The 22,387-nt window shown below is 44.8% G+C and overlaps 2 protein-coding genes across 4 annotated transcripts in view; one reads left to right on the top strand and one right to left on the bottom strand.

Annotated features, from left to right (window-relative positions):
- LOC124017009 (protein C1orf43 homolog) overlaps window positions 1–22,387 on the top strand; it is a 38,491-nt gene that overhangs the window by 3,322 nt on the left and 12,782 nt on the right. The window contains exons 1-2 of one of the 3 annotated variants that reach the window (XM_046332338.1): window positions 4,433–5,775; window positions 7,486–7,640. In XM_046332338.1, coding sequence (XP_046188294.1) covers window positions 7,542–7,640 — 99 coding nt within the window. In that variant the 5' untranslated portion in view covers window positions 4,433–5,775; window positions 7,486–7,541. Of the gene's footprint in view, window positions 1–4,432; window positions 5,776–7,485; window positions 7,641–22,387 lie in introns of those variants that run through there. The other 2 variants (XM_046332341.1, XM_046332339.1) reach the window with 2 other exon arrangements.
- On the bottom strand, window positions 28–5,395 carry LOC124016999 (pro-interleukin-16-like). Its single transcript, XM_046332331.1, has 8 exons — window positions 5,381–5,395; window positions 4,296–4,721; window positions 3,890–4,011; window positions 3,502–3,709; window positions 2,906–3,004; window positions 2,499–2,748; window positions 1,794–1,910; window positions 28–875 (listed from the first exon to the last, which is right to left on the bottom strand). Exons 1-8 carry the CDS (start codon window positions 5,393–5,395, stop codon window positions 718–720), a joined length of 1,395 nt encoding a protein of 464 aa, XP_046188287.1. The 3' UTR covers window positions 28–717.

Raw genomic sequence — 22,387 nt, 5'->3', positions numbered from 1 at the left:
TGTTTAAACAGGGACTGCTTTCAACCATGGGGTTATTGTAGGATTTATTAACTTTCCAGTCACAATATATATTACAACAGCCATATACAAACGCCTTACATTTCATCATATAAAACAATGGGCCGACTAGGTATTAAAGAAACATACAGCATATTTCTACAACATTAAATAAATGACCTCTGTATTGATCTCTGTCTCCTTCTCCATACCCTGGGTTGACCCTATACACAGACAAGCCCTCTCCTCAGTGTTTACTGGTCTCTTCAGTGCTTTGTATTGATCTCTGTCTCCCTCTCCATACCCTGGGTTGACCCTATACACAGACAAGCCCTCTCCTCAGTGTTTACTGGTCTCTTCAGTGCTTTGTATTGATCTCTGTCTCCCTCTCCATACCCTGGGTTGACCCTATACACAGACAAGCCCTCTCCTCAGTGTTTACTGGTCTCTTCAGTGCTTTGTATTGATCTCTGTCTCCCTCTCCATACCCTGGGTTGACCCTATACACAGACAGGCCCTCTCCTCAGTGTTTACTGGTCTCTTCTCTTTGTTATCGTATGACTGCTGCAATACATATCATCCCTCTCACTTGAGGTAGAAGTTGACCCGAACCACATATCCAAAATCAGATTGGCAACCCTCACTTCAACCTCATAGGAGGACAATGCTTCAGTGCCTTGTTATAAGCATATCGAGGGTGCATATCAATGTTCATTCCTGTCACTGTGGTTTGTGAGGACGGTGTAGTATCACATCCACAGGCCCAGGGGGCAGTGTTCTGATCAAGGTCCAGGCCTCCAGCCTCCTCAGGCCCACCAAGCTCACACCCTCGATCTCCATCACCTCGTCCCCTGGAGACACCTGGTTCACTGGACCACCTGAAAGGGATGAGGTGCTTATTGTTAGTAGATGTTGACCTTGATATCTTTATCAGACACCTCATAACCAATTTATTTGGCCATTTAAAAACACAATATGTGTGGACACAATGCATTATTGTGTCAACACCTCATGCGGCCACCTTTCGTTCCAGTACTCTGCTGCCTGTGACTGGAACGAATTGCAAAAATCGCTGAAGTTGGAGACTTTTATCTCCCTCACCAACTTCAAACATCAGCTAGCTGAGCAGCTAACCGATCGCTGCAGCTGTACATAATCTATTGGTAAATAGCACACCCATTTTCACCTACCTCATCCCCACAGTTTTTATTTATTTACTTTTCTGCTCTTTTGCACACCAATATCTCTACCTGTACATGATCATTTATCACTCCAGTGTTAATCTGCAATATTGTAATTATTTGCCTACCTCCTCATGCCTTTTGCACACATTGTATATAGACTCCCCTTTTTTTCTCTGTGTTATTGACTTGTTAATTGTTTACTCCATGTGTAACTCTGTGTTGTCTGTTCACACTGCTATGCTTTATCTTGGCCAGGTCGCAGTTGCAAATGAGAACCTGTTCTCAACTAGCCTACCTGGTTAAATAAAGGTGAAATAAAAAAATAAAAAATAAAATAAAAATTATTGCAGTTTTTAAATCACTTAAAAACTTATTTCCATTATGGTCCTCTTGAAAATACATGAAAACAGAATATATACACAAGATGATAACATGAAAACAGAATATTTACACAAGATGATAATACGAAAACATAATATTTACACAAGATGATAACATGAAAACAGAATACATCATTTTTTCAATAGGGAGGAAACAGCAATAGGAATAAAATAGATGATCAAGTAACGTTCATTAATACTATTATATTTTGTAGGTAGTTTGACCTCTCACCCAGGAAGAGTTTCTGTACAGTGAGGGGTTTGTCTCCCAGGCTGGAACCCACTCCTCCCTCCAGACTGAAGCCCAGGTCTCTGCTGCACTTCTCCAGCCTCACACACACCCTCTGACCTGACACACAGGACACACACACACGGTCAAAATGACTCCCACACACACATTTGCCTACATTCTCTGTCAAAACACCAGGTTCAGGGTGAGAAGAGAGAAGCTGTGGAAAAACAACAGGTTCAGGGTGAGAAGAGAGAAGCTGTGGAAAAACACCAGGTTCAGGGTGAGAAGAGAGAAGCTGTGGAAAAACAACAGGTTCAGGGTGAGAAGAGAGAAGCTGTGGAAAAACAACAGGTTCAGGGTGATAAGAGAGAAGCTGTGGAAAAACAACAGGTTCAGGGTGAGAAGAGAGAAGCTGTGGAAAAACAACAGGTTCAGGGTGATAAGAGAGAAGCTGTGGAAAAACAACAGGTTCAGGGTGAGAAGAGAGAAGCTGTGGAAAAACAACAGGTTCAGGGTGAGAAGAGAGAAGCTGTGAAAAAACAACAGGTTCAGGGTGAGAAGAGAGAAGCTGTGGAAAAACAACAGGTTCATGGTGAGAAGAGAGAAGCTGTGAAATGACTTTGGAACATTGATCAATGTTGTTCTGCTTTAGATAACTTTTACCACAGTTCTAATGCACTGCTCCAACCAGCTGATCCATCTCACCAGTGTTAGCAGGCTCTGTCTGTGTCCCTCCTGGACTATCAGTCACTGTTCCTCCCTTACGGGGGTCTGTTACCCCCCCTCTCCTCAAGACAACCACGCCCATCCCCTGAGTCCGTGCCCTCCTTAGTGTCCTCAGCACCTCCCAGTGGGAGGAGCCACACAGCGCTGTGCCGTTGATTGACAGGACCTTGTCTCCCTCCTGGATGGATCCCTCCTTAGCAGCCACCCCTGCCGGGAACACCTTATGGACCTGGAAGACAAACACCAGAGGTCAGAGTAGACCAGGAAGTGAAAGAACATGATGCCTAGGCTTTAGATCAATGGGCTAATGTGGTCTTGAATTGTGTGGGCGACCTGAGTCGGTCACAGAAACATGGAAGCATTGGTACTAGTTGAGTGGTACTCACAATGACAGGTTTGTTCTGGTCCACTCCTCCTGCCATGGTGAAGCCCAGGCCCACACCAACATCCTTATGGAGAACCACCACCTGGACATCCTCGTAGTTCTATAGAGCGGGGAGAGAGAGTGAGGGGGATAGAACAGCAACAGCACAAGATGGCAGTTGAGCATTGACAAATACTGATGCTATTATTAATGTTAATACGAATGGAATAACACTAATGTAATGTTTTAGCTGGTTGTTTAGTCTGGTATAGTGAAGATAGTTGTGGTACCTGCAGCGTTGTGTCCCCCAGGCCCTTTACGTAATGTTTTAGCTGGTTGTTTAGTCTGGTATAGTGAAGATAGTTGTGGTACCTGCAGCGTTGTGTCCCCCAGGCCCTTTACGTAATGTTTTAGCTGGTTGTTTAGTCTGGTATAGTGAAGATAGTTGTGGTACCTGCAGCGTTGTGTCCCCCAGGCCCTTTACGTAATGTTTTAGCTGGTTGTTTAGTCTGGTATAGTGAAGATGGTTGTGGTACCTGCAGCGTTGTGTCCCCCAGGCCCTTTACGTAATGTTTTAGCTGGTTGTTTAGTCTGGTATAGTGAAGATAGTTGTGGTACCTGCAGCGTTGTGTCCCCCAGGCCCTTTACGTCGTCCAGCAGGCGGTTCAGCTCATCACTGCCCAGGACAGACACACAGGACAATGCCGACACGTTAGACGACAGGCTGGCTGACCGGCTGGCTGACCGGCTGGACGGCCACTCCTCACTGTCAGAGGAAGACTGGGGATCATAGTCCACCTCTCCGAAGTTACACAGCTCTGCCAGACTGAGAGAGAGACATAGTGAGGGAATAAACTCAAAGATAAAGTTGAATGATTAGATAAAAACAAGTAACAGGTAGACTGACAATAATTCCACCTTTCTAGCTGTTAATTGACTTTTAAACATGGTGCTTGTTGTGTTAGCGTAGTATTTTCATCATCAGTTGAAAACAGAAGTGACCCACCTGAGAGAGAAGCTCCTGCGATGTGATTGGCTCATGGCGCTGGTGACGGTCACCGACGATTCAGCAGAGTCTGAGTCGTAGGTGGAGTCCTCGTCCTTCTCTGTACCTTCATCATCAGTATCCTAATATATAATAATAATAATATATGCCATTTAGCAGACGCTTTTATCCATCCCAGTCATGTGTGCATACATTCTATGTATGGGTGGTCCCGGGGATCCCACTCCCTGACTTCCATGCTCTACCAACCAGAGGTCCCTCCTCTGGGGAGAGTGGGGAGGAGGGGTAGGCTGCTGGCGGAGGAGGAGGTGAGGGGAAGGGACATGGAATCCCTCCCCAGGCCAGAGTGTGAGACTGGGATAGCAGGGTCAGTAGTGACCCTACCGTGGGCTGTGTGTGTGGAGACTGGAGGGTTCTTTAGGTCAGCTAGGCCTGAATCTACACCCTGTTGGTGTTTAGGCTGCAGGGAAGTAGTGGGGAGGTGTGGGGAGGTGGGAGGTGTGTTCTGGGGGTGGAAGGGGGAGTTCTGGGGGGTGTTGGTGGGTGTCTTGTCGTCATCGCTCACTGGAGATGGCAGGTTAGGTGAGTCTCTACTGTGAGGCCTCCTAGACTGGTCAGGGCCACATAGAACGTCATTGGAGTTGTTCACAGAGTTAGACAGCTGGGAGGAGGAAGTATCCTTGGCAGTGACTGTAGTAGTCTTTGTGTTGGTGCCTCTCCTACTCCAGTCCTGGGGTGTGACTGTGTGATTGGGGAGGTCTGGCTCATCAATGGAAAAGTCTCTCAGTGTGTCTCTGGTGGTTTTGCCATTCAGAGGGATGTCTAGTTTACCCTTGAGGTTGGAAAACGTACCAGAGCCAACAGCTTTCTCTCCCACTTCCCCTGTCTCCCCCACTCCTCCCATCTCCCCCACTCCCCCGCTCTCCCCCACTCCTCCCATCTCCCCACTCCCCCGCTCTCCCCCACTCCTCCCATCTCCCCCACTTCCCCTGTCTCCCTCACTCCCTGTACTAAACCTTTATAAACCACTCTGCCTATCTCCCCCACTCCCCCGCTCTCCCCCACTCCTCCCATCTCCCCCACTCCCCCTGTCTCCCTCACTCCCTGTACTAAACCTTTATAAACCACTCTGCCTATCTCCCCCACTCCCCCGCTCTCCCCCACTCCTCCCATCTCCCCCACTCCCCCTGTCTCCCTCACTCCCTGTACTAAACCTTTATAAACCACTCTGCCTATCTCCCCCACTCCCCCGCTCTCCCCCACTCCTCCCATCTCCCCCACTCCCCCTGTCTCCCTCACTCCCTGTACTAAACCTTTATAAACCACTCTGCCTATCTCCCCCACTCCCCGGCTCTCCCCCACTCCTCCCATCTCCCCCACTCCCCCTGTCTCCCTCACTCCCTGTACTAAACCTTTATAAAGCACTCTGCCTATCTCCCCCACTCCCCCGCTCTCCCCTACTCCCCCTCTCTCCCTGCTCCCCAGCCTCACCTCATCCACTGACATAGACCTCACCGCCCACCCTCTATGAGCCTTCCTCTCTTCTCTCACTACCTTACTTCCTCTCCCTCCACCAAGTGCTTTATCTGGCACACTCTTCCTTACCCCTTCTCCTTCTCCTTGTCCTCTCCCCCCATCCATAATTACAATTCCTCCCTCTCTTCCTCCTCTCCCTCTCTCCCATACTCCCCCCACCCCGCGTACCTGTCTATCCAACCCACTCTTCCTGACCCTCTCTCCAGACTCACTGAGCTGCTCCGGGACAGAGAAAGCCCGTCTGGGCTTCAGGTAGTTGGGCACTGAGACCTGAGATGTCTGTGTCAGAGCTTCAAACTGGTGGATCTTGTTCCTCACACTGGCTGCAGAGGGCACTACCAGTTTCCCAGGTAACTTGGTATTTTCTGTGTTCTGTAATGTTATCCTTTGTGGGGTGTTGGCTTCAAACACATCTTCTGACAGGCTCTGTTCCCTGCCCACACCTCTACCAGGGGTCTTGCTCCTGTCATAGGTGTCAGTTTTCCCATTAAGCTGATTGGTCAGGAGGGGGTTTGACCCTGTGGTGACCCCTACTCCGGACGTTGTGATAGGCTGAGAGTCCCTGGTGGGTGTCACTGATAGTCTGTGCTGGGGGAGAAAGACTTCAGCGTTATCTCTCCCTCGCTTCTCCTTTTTCTTGTGTCCTTTTCCTTCGACATCAGTCCATTTCTCTTTTTCCTGAGCCATGCTCCCCACCCTTACTCTCTCCTTTTCGCCGTCTTCACTACTTACACTCTTTTTGCCCACAGTGTTTGTCACCTCCTTTTCCCCTCTCACCTGTTTGTCTTCTAATGGAGGGGATAGTGAGGGGTCCCTGATGCACACTGATGACCCCTCCACTAAGGGTGTGTGTGAGGGTTTGTATGAGAGTGTGGGTGTGGTACACCCTGACACTGGAGACAGTGAGGGGCTCAAACCAGACACCTTGACTGCACATTTCTGATGTCTCTGTGGTGTGTGTGTAGTGTGTGTGGTGACGGGGGAGGAAAAGGGGGAGGAGAGGGGGGAGACAAAGACAGAGTCTGTGGTGGACTTCCTGCGATTGGCTGCTGTATCCCCCCCATCCCTCTCCAATAGAGACCAGTCTCCTACCGGTGCTGAGAGACGCTTGGTTCTGGTTGAGTCCTTCACATCTCTGTTAGTAGCTTTATCAGTTCCAGTAGACCCATAGAGCTTCTGTATCCGGTCCCAGATACTCTGACCCCTGGAGGATCCAAGAGATCCACCAGCTGGTTTTCTGGTTCCAGACCCAGGACCAGGACTCAGTCTGGTGGGGAGGGACTGGCCCCCACTGGCCCTCTCCAGAGATATAGCCACATATGCTAGACCCACAGGGGACACCACTTCACCAAGGGAATGCCCTGACCCCCCAACGGGGCTCATCACTTCCCCTGGTCCAACTGAGTTAAAGGCCTTCACCCTGGACAACACATTGCTCTCTCCTGCCCTCCTACTCTCCAAACTCTCTGCTCGTTTAAGTGTGGACCCCCCTAGGTTCCCAGAAAACCTCAGCAGCCCAGGTCTGAGCCCCTCGCCAGGGCTAGCCCCCCTTCCACTCCAGTCTAAACTCTTACTCCTTTTGGGCAGGTTTAGCCTTCTCCACTCTGTCCTGCCCCGGTCTCCAGCCAACTTCCCTGCAATGCCACAGTTTCCTCCCCTGTCACTGCCATCCTCTGGGATCACATCCCTCACACCACCATTCTGTCTCAACTGTCCGGTGGCCATTGTGGAGCCTGTTGTGGATTACCCCTCACTGGGGAATGGGTCCAGTGCGAGTTGAATTATTCCAAACGTAGTAAGTAGTAAAAGGGGACAGTTTAAGAATCCCCGTAATCCTTTTTGCAGAGTTTAACCACTGGTCAAAATCATCACAGAAGCCTTCGACAGCAGCACAGGCCTGGTAGCAGCACAGGCCTGGTAGCAGCACAGGCCTGGTAGCAGCACAGGCCTGGTAGGAAAGGTGTTTGTCTGCCCCAGCAGAAACGTCAGAGTGGTTGAACTGCAATCTTCTCATGTTTGGGGCTCCAGATATCAACAGACACTCACTTGTATATCCACAGGTCTGAGATTCCAGCCATGAAGATTCTCTGCATTTCTGTCTCCCACACACTCAGAGATGATTGTTAGTTCTACTTCCCTCCCTCTCTGTCCATTCTTCTCTGTGGTGTCGGCTCCAGTAGTCAAACAGAGGTCCTCAGCAGTGAAGTTTTCCTGGGTGAGCGGTCACACACACAAGCCTCAGAACACTGCAAACATAAAGAAATATATCATATGTCAAATGTTATGTTTTGTTATATTTACATATGAAAAACATTGCATATTTTTACTGAGAAAATTCCATCTTTGAAATGAAATGGTTAGGAATGCTGAGGTAATGGTATTCTGGACACTATGGTCAAATGTAATGATACAGTACAGTTAGTAGCACACAGTAGCCAGATTACAGTCATCAGAGAGAGAGAGAGATATCTATATATATAGAGAATGAGAGAGAGAGAGAGAGAGAACGAGAGAGCGAAAGAGATATATAGAGAGAGCGAGAGAGAGAGAGAGAGAGAGAGAGAGAGAGAGAGAGAGAGCAAGATATATATATATATATATATATATATATATATATATATATATATATATATATATATATAGAGAGAGAGAGAGAGAGAGAGAGAGAGAGAGAGAGAGAGAGAGAGAGAGAGAGAGAGATATAGAGAGAGAGCGAGAGAGATATATATATATATATAGAGAGAGAGAGATATATAGAGAGAGCGAGAGAGATATACTGAGAGAGAGAGAGAGAGAGATAGAGAGAGAGATATAGAGAGAGAGAGATATAGAGAGAGCGAGAGAGAGATATATATATATATAGATATATAGAGAGAGAGAGATATAGAGAGAGAGAGATATATATATAGAGAGAGAGAGATAAGACAGGAGACAGGAGACAAGGAGACAGAAAGAGAGAGACAAGGAGACAGAAAGAGGCAGAGACAATGAGACAGAGACAAGGAGACAGAAAGAGACAGAGACAATGAGACAGAAAGAGACAGAGACAAGAAGACAGAAAGAGACAGAGACATGTAAGTCTCTCTGGATAAGAGCGTCTGCTAAATGACTTAAATGTAAATGTAAATGAGACAGAAAGAGACAGAGACAAGGAGACAGAAAGAGGCAGAGACAAGGAGACAGAAAGAGGCAGAGACAAGGAGACAGAAAGAGGCAGAGACAAGGAGACAGAAAGAGGCAGAGACAATGAGACAGAAAGAGACAGAGACAAGGAGACAGAAAGAGACAGAGACAAGGAGACAGAAGGCGACAGATGACAGAAAGAGACAGATGACAGAAAGAGACAGAGAGAAGGAGACAGAAAGAGAGAGACAAGGAGACAGAGACAAGGAGACAGAAAGAGACAGAAAGAGACAGAAAGAGACAGAGACAAGGAGACGGAAAGAGACAGAGACAGATGACAGAAAGAGAGAGACAATGAGACAGAAAGAGAGAGACAAGGAGACAGAAAGAGACAGAGACAAGGAGACAGAAGACAGAGACAAGGAGACAGAAAGAGAGAGACAAGGAGACAGAAAGAGACAGAGACAAGGAGACAGAAAGAGACAGAGACAAGGAGACAGAAAGAGACAGACGAGGAGGCAGAAAGAGACAGAGACAAGGAGACAGAAAGAGACAGAGACAAGGAGACAGAAAGAGACAGAGACAAGGAGACAGAAAGAGACAGAGACAAGGAGACAGAAAGAGACAGAGACAAGGAGACAGAAAGAGACAGAGACAAGGAGACAGAAAGAGACAGAGACAAGGAGATGACAGAAAAAGACAGACGAGGAGGCAGAAAGAGAGATAAAAGAGAGACAGAAAAGGAGATGACAGAAAGAGACAGAGACAAGGAGACAGAAAGAGACAGAGACAAGGAGACAGAAAGAGAGAGACAAGGAGACAGAAAGAGACAGAGACAAGGAGACAGAAAGAGACAGAGACAAGGAGACAGAAAGAGACAGAGACAAGGAGACAGAGACAAGGAGACAGAAAGAGACAGAGACAAGGAGACAGAAAGAGACAGACGAGGAGGCAGAAAGAGACAGAGACAAGGAGACAGAAAGAGACAGAGACAAGGAGACAGAAAGAGACAGAGAGAAGGAGACAGAAAGAGACAGAGACAAGGAGACAGAAAGAGACAGAGACAAGGAGACAGAAAGAGACAGAGACAAGGAGACAGAAAGAGACAGAGACAAGGAGACAGAAAGAGACAGACGAGGAGGCAGAAAGAGACAGAGACAATGAGACAGAAAGAGACAGAGACAAGGAGACAGAGACAAGGAGACAGAAAGAGACAGAGACAAGGAGACAGAAAGAGACAGAGACAAGGAGACAGAAAGAGACAGAGACAAGGAGACAGAAAGAGACAGACGAGGAGGCAGAAAGAGACAGAGACAAGGAGACAGAAAGAGACAGAGACAAGGAGACAGAAAGAGACAGAGACAAGGAGACAGAGACAAGGAGACAGAAAGAGACAGAGACAAGGAGACAGAAAGAGACAAGGAGACAGAAAGAGACAGAGACAAGGAGACAGAAAGAGACAGACGAGGAGGCAGAAAGAGAGATAAAAGAGAGACAGAAAAGGAGATGACAGAAAGAGACAGAGACAAGGAGACAGAAAGAGACAGAGACAAGGAGACAGAAAGAGAGAGACAAGGAGACAGAAAAAGACAGAGACAAGGAGACAGAAAGAGACAGAGACAAGGAGACAGAACGAGACAGAGACAAGGAGACAGAAAGAGACAGAGACAAGGAGCCAGAAAGAGACAGAGACAAGGAGACAGAAAGAGACAGAGACAAGGAGACAGAAAGAGACAGAGACAAGGAGACAGACAGAGACAGAGACAAGGAGACAGAAAGAGACAGAGACAAGGAGACAGAAAGAGACAGATACAAGGAGACAGAAAGAGACAGAGACAAGGAGACAGAAAGAGACAGACGAGGAGGCAGAAAGAGAGATAAAAGAGAGACAGAAAAGGAGATGACAGAAAGAGACAGAGACAAGGAGACAGAAAGAGACAGAGACAAGGAGACAGAAAGAGAGAGACAAGGAGACAGAAAAAGACAGAGACAAGGAGACAGAAAGAGACAGAGACAAGGAGACAGAAAGAGACAGAGACAAGGAGACAGAAAGAGACAGAGACAATGAGACAGAAAGAGACAGAGACAAGGAGACAGAAAGAGACAGAGACAAGGAGACAGAGACAAGGAGACAGAAAGAGACAGAGACAAGGAGACAGAAAGAGACAGAGACAAGGAGACAGAAAGAGACAGACGAGGAGGCAGAAAGAGAGATAAAAGAGAGACAGAAAAGGAGATGACAGAAAGAGAAAGCGATAGAGATAGAAAGAAGAAGAAAAAGACAGAAAGAGAGATATATAAAGAAACGAGTGACAAAAAACGAATGAAAAAAACAATTAAGTTGAAAAACAGGACATTCCAAACTCTATAGAAAGTCTCCATCCAACTACCATCTCAGTGAAGTGAGGTTACCTCATCAGTGAAACTCTGCTGCCTTCCATACATTCCCCTCATACTGACTCAATGAGTCCATTCACATAGAGGTCTCCCTCTCCACACACACACACACTCACCACCTAAACACGTCACTTGAATGGGTATGTCCTAACAGCTGTTTACACTAGAAACATGTCCTGGGTCGACTGGACTGGTGACAACCTAAAATCAAACTGGAAAAACAAATCAAAACACAAAACAAATCAAAACACAGACAGAGATTCAAAGTGCTCCACAAAGGGCTCAGTCAAACAGAGTTGAATGTGATCAGATAAGATTGTAACAGAAGCGGAAGTGAGTGAAACTGCATTCCATGCAGTTTGTATGGGCACTGCTTTCTGATGGAGCTACTGATATCTACACTGTCACCACCACAGGGTACTGTTGACCTGCTGTTAGAACAATAGCATGTTGATGGACTTCTATACAAAGCCACTCAGTATATGGTGGCCCGTGTGGGAATTAGACCCTCAACTCTGGTGTTGCAATCAGCATGTTCCAACCTACTGAACCACCAGTTTATTTACTAATCTATTTACCGTCAGTACAAGATGGGTATCAATTCACACTTTATTTGTCACATGTGCCAAATACCACAAGTGTAGAGGTTGAACATTTGGGTGAAGATACCTGCCAGTTGGTCCGGCATGCTTTGAGTACAAGTCCTGGTAATCCGTCTGACCCCGCGGCTTTGTGAATGTTGACCTGTTTAAGGTCTTGCTCACATCGGCTACTGAGAGCGTTATCACACAGTCATCTAGAACAGCTAGTGCTCTCGTACATGCTTCAGTGTTGCTTGCCTCGAAGCGAGCATAAAAGGCATTTAGCTCATCTGTTAGGCTCGCGTCACTGGGCAGCTCGTGTCTGGGTTTCCCTTTGTAGTCCATAATAGTTTTCAAGTCCTGCCACATCTGACGAGCGTCATTGCCGGTGTACTCTCCTGTCTGTACAACATACTCTCCTGACTGTACAACATACTCTCCTGTCCGTACAACATACTCTCCTGTCTGTACAACATACTCTCCTGTCTGTACAACATACTCTCCTGTCTGTACAAGACACTCTCCTGTCTGTACAACATACTCTTCTGTCTGTACAACATACTCTCCTGTCTGTACAACATACTCTCCTGTCTATACAACATACTCCCCTCTCTGTACAAGACCCTCTCCTGTCTGTACAAGACACCCTACTCTCAGCACAAGACACTCTACTCTCCACTCTACTCTCAGCACAAGATACCCTACTCTCAGCACAAGATACCCTACTCTCAGCACAAGATACCCTACACTCAGCACAAGATACCCTACACTCAGCACAAGATACCCTACTCTCAGCACAAGATACCCTACTCTCAGCACAAGATACCCTACACTCAGCACAAGATACCCTACACTCAGCACAAGATACCCTACTCTCAGCACAAGATACCCAACACACAGCACAAGATACCCTACACTCAGCACAAGATACCCTACACTCAGTACAATATACTATACTCTCAGTACAAGATACTATACGCTCAGTACAAGATACCCTACTCTCAGTACAAGATACCCCACTCTCAGTACAAGATACTATACTCTCAGTACAAGATACCCTACTCTCAGCACAAGATACTATACTCTCAGTACAAGATACCCTACTCTCAGTACAAGATACTATACTCTCAGTACAAGATACCCTACTCTCAGCACAATATACTATACTCCCAGTACAAGATACCCTACTCTCAACACAATATACCCTACTCTCAGCACAAGATACCCTACTCTCAGTACTAGATACCCTACTCTCAACACAAGATACTATACTCTCAGTACAAGATACCCTACACTCAGCACAAGATACCCCACTCTCAGTACTAGATACCCTACTCTCAGCACAAGATACCCTACTCTCAGCACAAGATACCCTACTCTCAGCACAAGATACCCTACACTCAGCACAAGATACCCTACACTCGGTACAAGATAACCTACTCTCAGTACAATATACTATACTCTCAGTACAAGATACCCTACTCTCAGCACAAGATACTATACTCTCAGTACAAGATACCCTACTCTCAGTACAAGATACCCTACTCTCAGTACAAGATACCCTACTCTCAGTACACGATACCCTACTCTCAGTACAAGATACTATACTCTCAGTACAAGATACCCTACTCTCAGCACAAGATACTATACTCTCAGTACAAGATACTATACTCTCAGTACAAGATACTATACTCTCAGTACTAGATACCCTACTCTCAACACAATATACTATACTCTCAGTACAAGATACTATACTCTCAGTACAAGATACTATACTCTCAGTACAAGATACCCTACTCTCAGTACAAGATACTATACTCTCAGTACAAGATACCCTACTCTCAGTACAAGATACTATACTCTCAGTACAAGATACTATACTCTCAGTACAAGATACTATACTCTCAGTACAAAATACTATACTCTCAGTACAAGATACCATACTCTCAGTACAAGATACCCTACTCTCAGTACAAGATACTATACTCTCAGTACAAGATACTATACTCTCAGTACAATATACTATACTCTCAGTACAAGATACCCTACTCTCAGTACAAGATACTATACTCTCAGTACAAGATACTATACTCTCATTACAAGATACCCTACTCCCAGTACAAGATACTATACTCTCAGTACAAGATACTATACTCTCAGTACAAAATACTATACTCTCAGTACAAGATACCATACTCTCATTACAAGATACCCTACTCTCAGTACAAGATACTATACTCTCAGTACAAGATACTATACTCTCAGTACAAGATACTATACTCTCAGTACAAGATACTATACTCTCAGTACAAGATACCCTACTCTCAGTACAAGATACTATACTCTCAGTACAATATACCATACTCTCATTACAAGATACCCTACTCTCAGTACAAGATACCCTACTCTCAGTACAAGATACTATACTCTCAGTACAAGATACTATACTCTCATTACAAGATACCCTACTCCCAGTACAAGATACCATACTCTCAGTACAAGATACTATACTCTCAGTACAAGATACCATACTCTCAGTACAAGATACCCTACTCCCAGTACAAGATACTATACTCTCAGTACAAGATACTATACTCTCATTACACGATACCATACTCTCAGTACAAGATACCCTACTCCCAGTACAAGATACCATACTCTCAGTACAAGATACTATACTCTCAGTACAAGATACCCTACTCTCAGTACAAGATACTATACTCTCAGTACAATATACCATACTCTCAGTACAAGATACCCTACTCCCAGTACAAGATACCATACTCTCAGTACAAGATACTATACTCTCAGTACAAGATACCCTACTCCCAGTACAAGATACTATACTCTCAGTACAAGATACTATACTCTCAGTACAAGATACTATACTCTCAGTACAAGATACCATACTCTCATTACAAGATACCCTACTCTCAGTACAAGATACTATACTCTCAGTACAATATACTATACTCTCAGTACAAGATACTATACTATCAGTACAAGATACTATACTCTCAGTACAAGATACTATACTCTCAGTACAAGATACTATACTCTCAGTACAAGATACTATACTCTCAGTACAAGATACTATACTCTCAGTACAAGATACTATACTCAGTACACTCTTAGAAAAAGGGTTACAGAGGGTTCTACATGGAACCCAAAAGGATTATACCTGGAACCAAAAACAGTCTACCTGGAACAAAAACAGGTTATCCAAAGGTTTTGCTATGTGGACAACCCTTTTTGGTTCTAGATAGCACCTTTATTTCTCCAAGATATCCTACTCAGTGCAAGTTACTCTACTCAATACAAGATAGATATTCTACTCAGTGCAAGATACTCTACTCAATACAAGATACCCTACTCAGTACAAGATCGTTTACTCACTATCTACTACAGTACTCACAACCAGTGAACGTTAGAGTGAAGAATCCCTTCATTTCTGGGTTCTTGACTTGTTATCCAGTCATTCACCTACAGATTGACATATAACCTCCCACTGTCAAATATTTCATCTCTGGGGTGTTATGCAAAGCTAACTGTCTAATGGGTGCAGACTGCTGTCATATCAGTGAACAGAATAACTGTCACCCAACTGTCACCAACCTAGCCAAAAGCAAACAGCTGAAAACATCACGGTACAACTAAGCTACATCATAATATCAGTAAGTTTGAAGATCACAAACATGAATAAATAACATCTATCAACAAGAAGACTAAATCCATGAGAGTATTAATTCCATTAAGATGGTAATGTGTGGTTTTCTATGTGTGTACCAGTTCTTTTTTTGACTCAGGTAAGTCCCCGTGTCAGTTTACAGAAACACCTGTTCTCCCAGCTCACAAAGCCTCCCACCTGCGTATCCGTTGGCAACAACATGGCCCCATTCACTCTAAAGGCAAATTAAACAAAGACACAGAAACACACCTTACCCTCAGAGAAACTTAGGAGTCCAAGCTGATCCAATCAGAAACTGTGTTTTGGGGTAGTAGTGGGAGAGAGTACTGTTACCATCATCCTCATCCTCATCCTCCTCCCAGCTCCCTCTCCCAGCTCCCTCTCTCTGTGTGTTCTCTGTCATCTTTGCATTATGTATCTATACAGTAACACAAACCTACCCCACTGGTTTACCCCCCCCCCTCTCTCTCCTCCCCCTTCCATTGTTACTCCCTCCTTCCTTCTTGCTCACAGGACAGCATTCCAGACTCGCTCAGTGTGTCACCTTCTGACCACGCACACACACTTATACTGTATGTACACATGCATATGTATCATCCCCTTCCACACACACATACAGTACAAACACATGCTGCCATTTTGTATTGATCAGTTGACCCTGAAGTCAGTCAGTAGATTTACAACTACACTACATGAGATGTGACGCTGTACAACACACACACACACACACACACACACACACACACACACACACACACACACACACACACACACACACACACACACACACACACACACACACACACACACACACACACACACACACACACACACACACACACACACACCAAACAGCCATATCAAAATCAATCTCTCTGTCTCCTGCTGTGACATCACCACAGCCAGAGGAAGAAGGGACAGGGTTCTTGGGGCAATGTGAGGGTTGGCCAGTTCAGGGCTCTGACTGAGATAAATAACATCAACTTATCAATAGCACAGGTCAATAGGTCTCCCACATATTGATTATATATCTGTCAGTGTGTTAAGTGTCCTCAAACAAGGCAGATCTAGACAGGACAATATCTGCATTATAAGAAATACATGAAAAGGTTGAAAATGACTTAAAAAACATTTCCTCAGACTTGTAGCTGTTCCGCTCTGTCGTCTGAAGCGTGAGCTGAAAGACTTCCTTCCTGAGGGAACAAAGAAGCATCACACCACCGGTAGAGACATCAGTATCACACTTGAATTTACATATACAGTGTGCTGTGTTCCTAACAGCATCCTTTCCTTGTCTCCTTTCCTTTATGACCACTGTCTCTTCAGCAGTATTCCTCCTTCATGAACACTGTCTCCTTAGCAGTATTCCTCCTTCATGACCACTGTCTCGTTAGCAGTATTCCTCCTTCATGACCACTGTCTCCTTAGCAGTATTCCTCCTTCATGACCACTGTCTCCTTAGCAGTATTCCTCCTTCATGAACACTGTCTCCTTAGCAGTATTCCTCCTTCATGACCACTGTCTCGTTAGCAGTATTCCTCCTTCATGAACACTGTCTCCTTAGCAGTATTCCTCCTTCATGACCACTGTCTCCTTAGCAGTATTCCTCCTTCATGACCACTGTCTCGTTAGCAGTATTCCTCCTTCATGAACACTGTCTCGTTAGCAGTATTCCTCCTTCATGAACACTGTCTCCTTAGCAGTATTCCTCCTTCATGAACACTGTCTCGTTAGCAGTATTCCTCCTTCATGACCACTGTCTCGTTAGCAGTATTCCTCCTTCATGACCACTGTCTCGTTAGCAGTATTCCTCCTTCATGAACACTGTCTCCTTAGCAGTATTCCTCCTTCATGAACACTGTCTCGTTAGCAGTATTCCTCCTTCATGACCACTGTCTCCTTAGCAGTATTCCTCCTTCATGAACACTGTCTCCTTAGCAGTATTCCTCCTTCATGAACACTGTCTCCTTAGCAGTATTCCTCCTTCATGACCACTGTCTCGTTAGCAGTATTCCTCCTTCATGACCACTGTCTCCTTAGCAGTATTCCTCCTTCATGACCACTGTCTCGTTAGCAGTATTCCTCCTTCATGAACACTGTCTCGTTAGCAGTATTCCTCCTTCATGAACACTGTCTCCTTAGCAGTATTCCTCCTTCATGAACACTGTCTCGTTAGCAGTATTCCTCCTTCATGACCACTGTCTCGTTAGCAGTATTCCTCCTTCATGACCACTGTCTCGTTAGCAGTATTCCTCCTTCATGAACACTGTCTCCTTAGCAGTATTCCTCCTTCATGAACACTGTCTCCTTAGCAGTATTCCTCCTTCATGACCACTGTCTCGTTAGCAGTATTCCTCCTTCATGACCACTGTCTCGTTAGCAGTATTCCTCCTTCATGACCACTGTCTCGTTAGCAGTATTCCTCCTTCATGACCACTGTCTCGTTAGCAGTATTCCTCCTTCATGACCACTGTCTCGTTAGCAGTATTCCTCCTTCATGACCACTGTCTCGTCAGCAGTATTCCTCCTTCATGACCACTGTCTCGTTAGCAGTATTCCTCCTTCATGACCACTGTCTCGTTAGCAGTATTCCTCCTTCATGACCACTGTCTCGTTAGCAGTATTCCTCCTTCATGAACACTGTCTCGTTAGCAGTATTCCTCCTTCATGACCACTGTCTCGTTAGCAGTATTCCTTGGTTTCCTCTAGATGTTTCAGACTGCCAAGGCTGTGAAGGCAGCATGGTTTATTCTCAGTAGCAGAATGTGGTCTGAGAGGGCAGCTGAACAACCACATCAGTTTATACAGTATGGGAATATAATAAGACACAAACAGAGGCAGGCGGGCGAGCAGACATTCACTCAATCAGCCACTGTCTCACTCAGTCACTGTCTCACTCAGTCACTGTCTCACTCAGTCACTGTCTCACTCAGTCACTGTCTCACTCAGTCACTGTCTCACTCAGTCACTGTCTCACTCAGTCACTGTCTCACTCAGTCACTGTCTCACTCAGTCACTGTCTCACTCAGTCACTGTCTCACTCAGTCACTGTCTCACTCAGCCACTGTCTCAATCAGCCACTGTCTCAATCAGCCACTGTCTCACTCAGTCACTGTCTCACTCAGCCACTGTCTCACTCAGTCATTGTCTCAATCAGCCACTGTCTCACTCAGCCACTGTCTCACTCAGCCCCTGTCTCACTCAGCCCCTGTCTCACTCAGCCACTGTCTCACTCAGTCACTGTCTCACTCAGTCATTCATTCACTCACTCAGTCACCGGCTCGCTCACTAATTCACTCGTATGTTCAGGAGACATATGATTTGGCATGAGTCCTCAGATCCTCAAAAAGTTCTACAGCTGCACCATCGAGAGCATCCTGACTAGTTGCATCACCGCTTGGTATGGCAACTGCTCGGCATCCAACCGCAAGGCTCTACAGAGGGTAGTGCTTACGGCCCAGTACATCACTGGGGCTAATCTCTCTGCCATCCAGCAGTAGGCTCCCAAGTGGCGCAGCGGTCTAAGGCACTGCATCTCAGTGTTAGAGGCGTCACTGCAGACCCTGGTTCGATCCTGGGCTGTATCACAACCGGCTGTGATCGGGAGTCCCATAGGGCGCACTATAAGGTTAGGGGAGAGTTTGGCCAGGGTAGGCCATCATTGTAAAATAAGAATTTGTTCTTATTAACTGACTTGCCTAGTTAAGTAAAAAAATATACCAGGCGGTGTAGGAGGAAGGCCCTAATAATTATCAAAGCCTCTAACCACTGAAGTCATAGACTGTTCTCTCTGCTACCGCATGGCAAGTGGTACTGGAACATCATGTCAAAGACCAAAAGTCTCCTTAATAACAGCTTCTATCCCCAAGCCATGAGACTCTGCTAAACAGTAAATCATCATGTCAAAGACCAAAAGTCTCCTTAATAACAGCTTCTATTCCCAAGCCATGAGACTGCTAAACAGTAAATCATCATGTCAAAGACCAACAGTCTCCTTAATAACAGCTTCTATCCCCAAGCCATGAGACTCTGCTAAACAGTAAATCATCATGTCAAAGACCAAAAGTCTCCTTAATAACAGCTTCTATCCCCAAGCCATGAGACTCTGCTAAACAGTAAATCATCATGTCAAAGACCAAAAGTCTCCTTAATAACAGCTTCTACCCCCAAGCCATGAGACTCTGCTAAACAGTAAAGCATCATGTCAAAGACCAAAAGTCTCCTTAATAACAGCTTCTATCCCCAAGCCATGAGACTCTGCTAAACAGTAAATCATCATGTCAAAGACTAAAAGTCTCCTTAATAACAGCTTCTACCCCCAAGCCATGAGACTCTGCTAAACAGTAAATCATCATGTCAAAGACCAAAAGTCTCCTTAATAACAGCTTCTATCCCCAAGCCATGAGACTGCTAAACAGTAAATCATCATGTCAAAGACCAAAAGTCTCCTTAATAACAGCTTCTATCCCCAAGCCATGAGACTGCTAAACAGTAAATCATCATGTCAAAGACTAAAAGTCTCCTTAATAACAGCTTCTACCCCCAAGCCATGAGACTCTGCTAAACAGTAAATCATCATGCCAAAGACCAAAAGTCTCCTTAATAACAGCTTCTATCCCCAAGCCATGAGACTGCTAAACAGTAAATCATCATGTCAAAGACCAAAAGTCTCCTTAATAACAGCTTCTATCCCCAAGCCATGAGACTGCTAAACAGTAAATCATCATGCCAAAGACCAAAAGTCTCCTTAATAACAGCTTCTATCCCCAAGCCATGAGACTGCTAAACAGTAAATCATCATGTCAAAGACCAAAAGTCTCCTTAATAACAGCTTCTACCCCCAAGCCATGAGACTCTGCTAAACAGTAAATCATCATGCCAAAGACCAAAAGTCTCCTTAATAACAGCTTCTATCCCCAAGCCATGAGACTGCTAAACAGTAAATCATCATGTCAAAGACCAAAAGTCTCCTTAATAACAGCTTCTACCCCCAAGCCATGAGACTCTGCTAAACAGTAAATCATCATGTCAAAGACCAAAAGTCTCCTTAATAACAGCTTCTACCCCCAAGCCATGAGACTCTGCTAAACAGTAAATCATCATGTCAAAGACCAAAAGTCTCCTTAATAACAGCTTCTATCCCCAAGCCATGAGACTCTGCTAAACAGTAAATCATCATGTCAAAGACCAAAAGTCTCCTTAATAACAGCTTCTATCCCCAAGCCATGAGACTCTGCTAAACAGTAAATCATCATGTCAAAGACCAAAAGTCTCCTTAATAACAGCTTCTATCCCCAAGCCATGAGACTCTGCTAAACAGTAAATCATCATGTCAAAGACCAAAAGTCTCCTTAATAACAGCTTCTACCCCCAAGCCATGAGACTGCTAAACAGTAAATCATCATGTCAAAGACCAAAAGTCTCCTTAATAACAGCTTCTATTCCCAAGCCATGAGACTGCTAAACAGTAAATCATCATGTCAAAGACCAACAGTCTCCTTAATAACAGCTTCTATCCCCAAGCCATGAGACTCTGCTAAACAGTAAATCATCATGTCAAAGACCAAAAGTCTCCTTAATAACAGCTTCTATCCCCAAGCCATGAGACTGCTAAACAGTAAATCATCATGTCAAAGACCAAAAGTCTCCTTAATAACAGCTTCTACCCCCAAGCCATGAGACTCTGCTAAACAGTAAATCATCATGTCAAAGACCAAAAGTCTCCTTAATAACAGCTTCTACCCCCAAGCCATGAGACTGCTAAACAGTAAATCATCATGTCAAAGACCAAAAGTCTCCTTAATAACAGCTTCTATCCCCAAGCCATGAGACTGCTAAACAGTAAATCATCATGTCAAAGACTAAAAGTCTCCTTAATAACAGCTTCTACCCCCAAGCCATGAGACTCTGCTAAACAGTAAATCATCATGCCAAAGACCAAAAGTCTCCTTAATAACAGCTTCTATCCCCAAGCCATGAGACTGCTAAACAGTAAATCATCATGTCAAAGACCAAAAGTCTCCTTAATAACAGCTTCTATCCCCAAGCCATGAGACTCTGCTAAACAGTAAATCATCATGTCAAAGACCAAAAGTCTCCTTAATAACAGCTTCTACCCCCAAGCCATGAGACTGCTAAACAGTAAAGCATCATGTCAAAGACCAAGTCTCCTTAATAACAGCTTCTATCCCCAAGCCATGAGACTCTGCTAAACAGTAAATCATCATGTCAAAGACCAAAAGTCTCCTTAATAACAGCTTCTATCCCCAAGCCATGAGACTCTGCTAAACAGTAAATCATCATGTCAAAGACCAAAAGTCTCCTTAATAACAGCTTCTATCCCCAAGCCATGAGACTCTGCTAAACAGTAAATCATCATGCCAAAGACCAAAAGTCTCCTTAATAACAGCTTCTATCCCCAAGCCATGAGACTGCTAAACAGTAAATCATCATGTCAAAGACCAAAAGTCTCCTTAATAATAGCTTCTACCCCCAAGCCATGAGACTGCTAAACAGTAAATCATCATGTCAAAGACCAAAAGTCTCCTTAATAACAGCTTCTACCCCCAAGCCATGAGACTGCTAAACAGTAAATCATCATGTCAAAGACTAAAAGTCTCCTTAATAACAGCTTCTACCCCCAAGCCATGAGACTCTGCTAAACAGTAAATCATCATGTCAAAGACCAAAAGTCTCCTTAATAATAGCTTCTACCCCCAAGCCATGAGACTCTGCTAAACAGTAAATCATCATGTCAAAGACCAAAAGTCTCCTTAATAATAGCTTCTACCCCCAAGCCATGAGACTCTGCTAAACAGTAAATCAAATCGCTACCCAGACTATTTTTATTGACCCCCTTTTTTAGGCTGCTGCTGCTTGCTGTTAGTATCTATGCAGTCACTTTACCCCTACCTACATGTACATGTGTCCTCAATTACGACTTACCTGTACCCTCGCACATTGACTCTGTACTGGCACCCCCTGTATATAGTCTCGTTGTTATTTTATTTAAAAAAATAAAATAATAATAATATATATATATATATATATATATATATATATATATATATATATATATATATACAGTGCCTTGCGAAAGTATTCGGCCTCCTTGAACTTTGCGAACTTTTGCCACATTTCAGGCTTCAAACATAAAGATATAAAACTGTATTT

This window comes from Oncorhynchus gorbuscha, unplaced genomic scaffold (assembly GCF_021184085.1).
Source record: "Oncorhynchus gorbuscha isolate QuinsamMale2020 ecotype Even-year unplaced genomic scaffold, OgorEven_v1.0 Un_scaffold_141:::fragment_3, whole genome shotgun sequence".
Classification (NCBI taxonomy): domain Eukaryota; kingdom Metazoa; phylum Chordata; class Actinopteri; order Salmoniformes; family Salmonidae; genus Oncorhynchus; species Oncorhynchus gorbuscha.
The sequence above is the reverse complement of the archived record's forward strand: the minus strand, read 5'-3'. Positions and strand labels throughout refer to the sequence as shown.

Bases quoted from the DNA above. Each gene is read 5' to 3' on its own strand.
- LOC124016999 (XM_046332331.1), bottom strand. The intron at 4,012-4,295 runs GTCTCCACACAC...ATTATATATTAG, and splicing joins CTGACCTAAAGAACCCTCCA to GATACTGATGATGAAGGTAC. The intron at 876-1,793 runs GTGAGAGGTCAA...CATCCCTTTCAG, and splicing joins TGTACAGAAACTCTTCCTGG to GTGGTCCAGTGAACCAGGTG.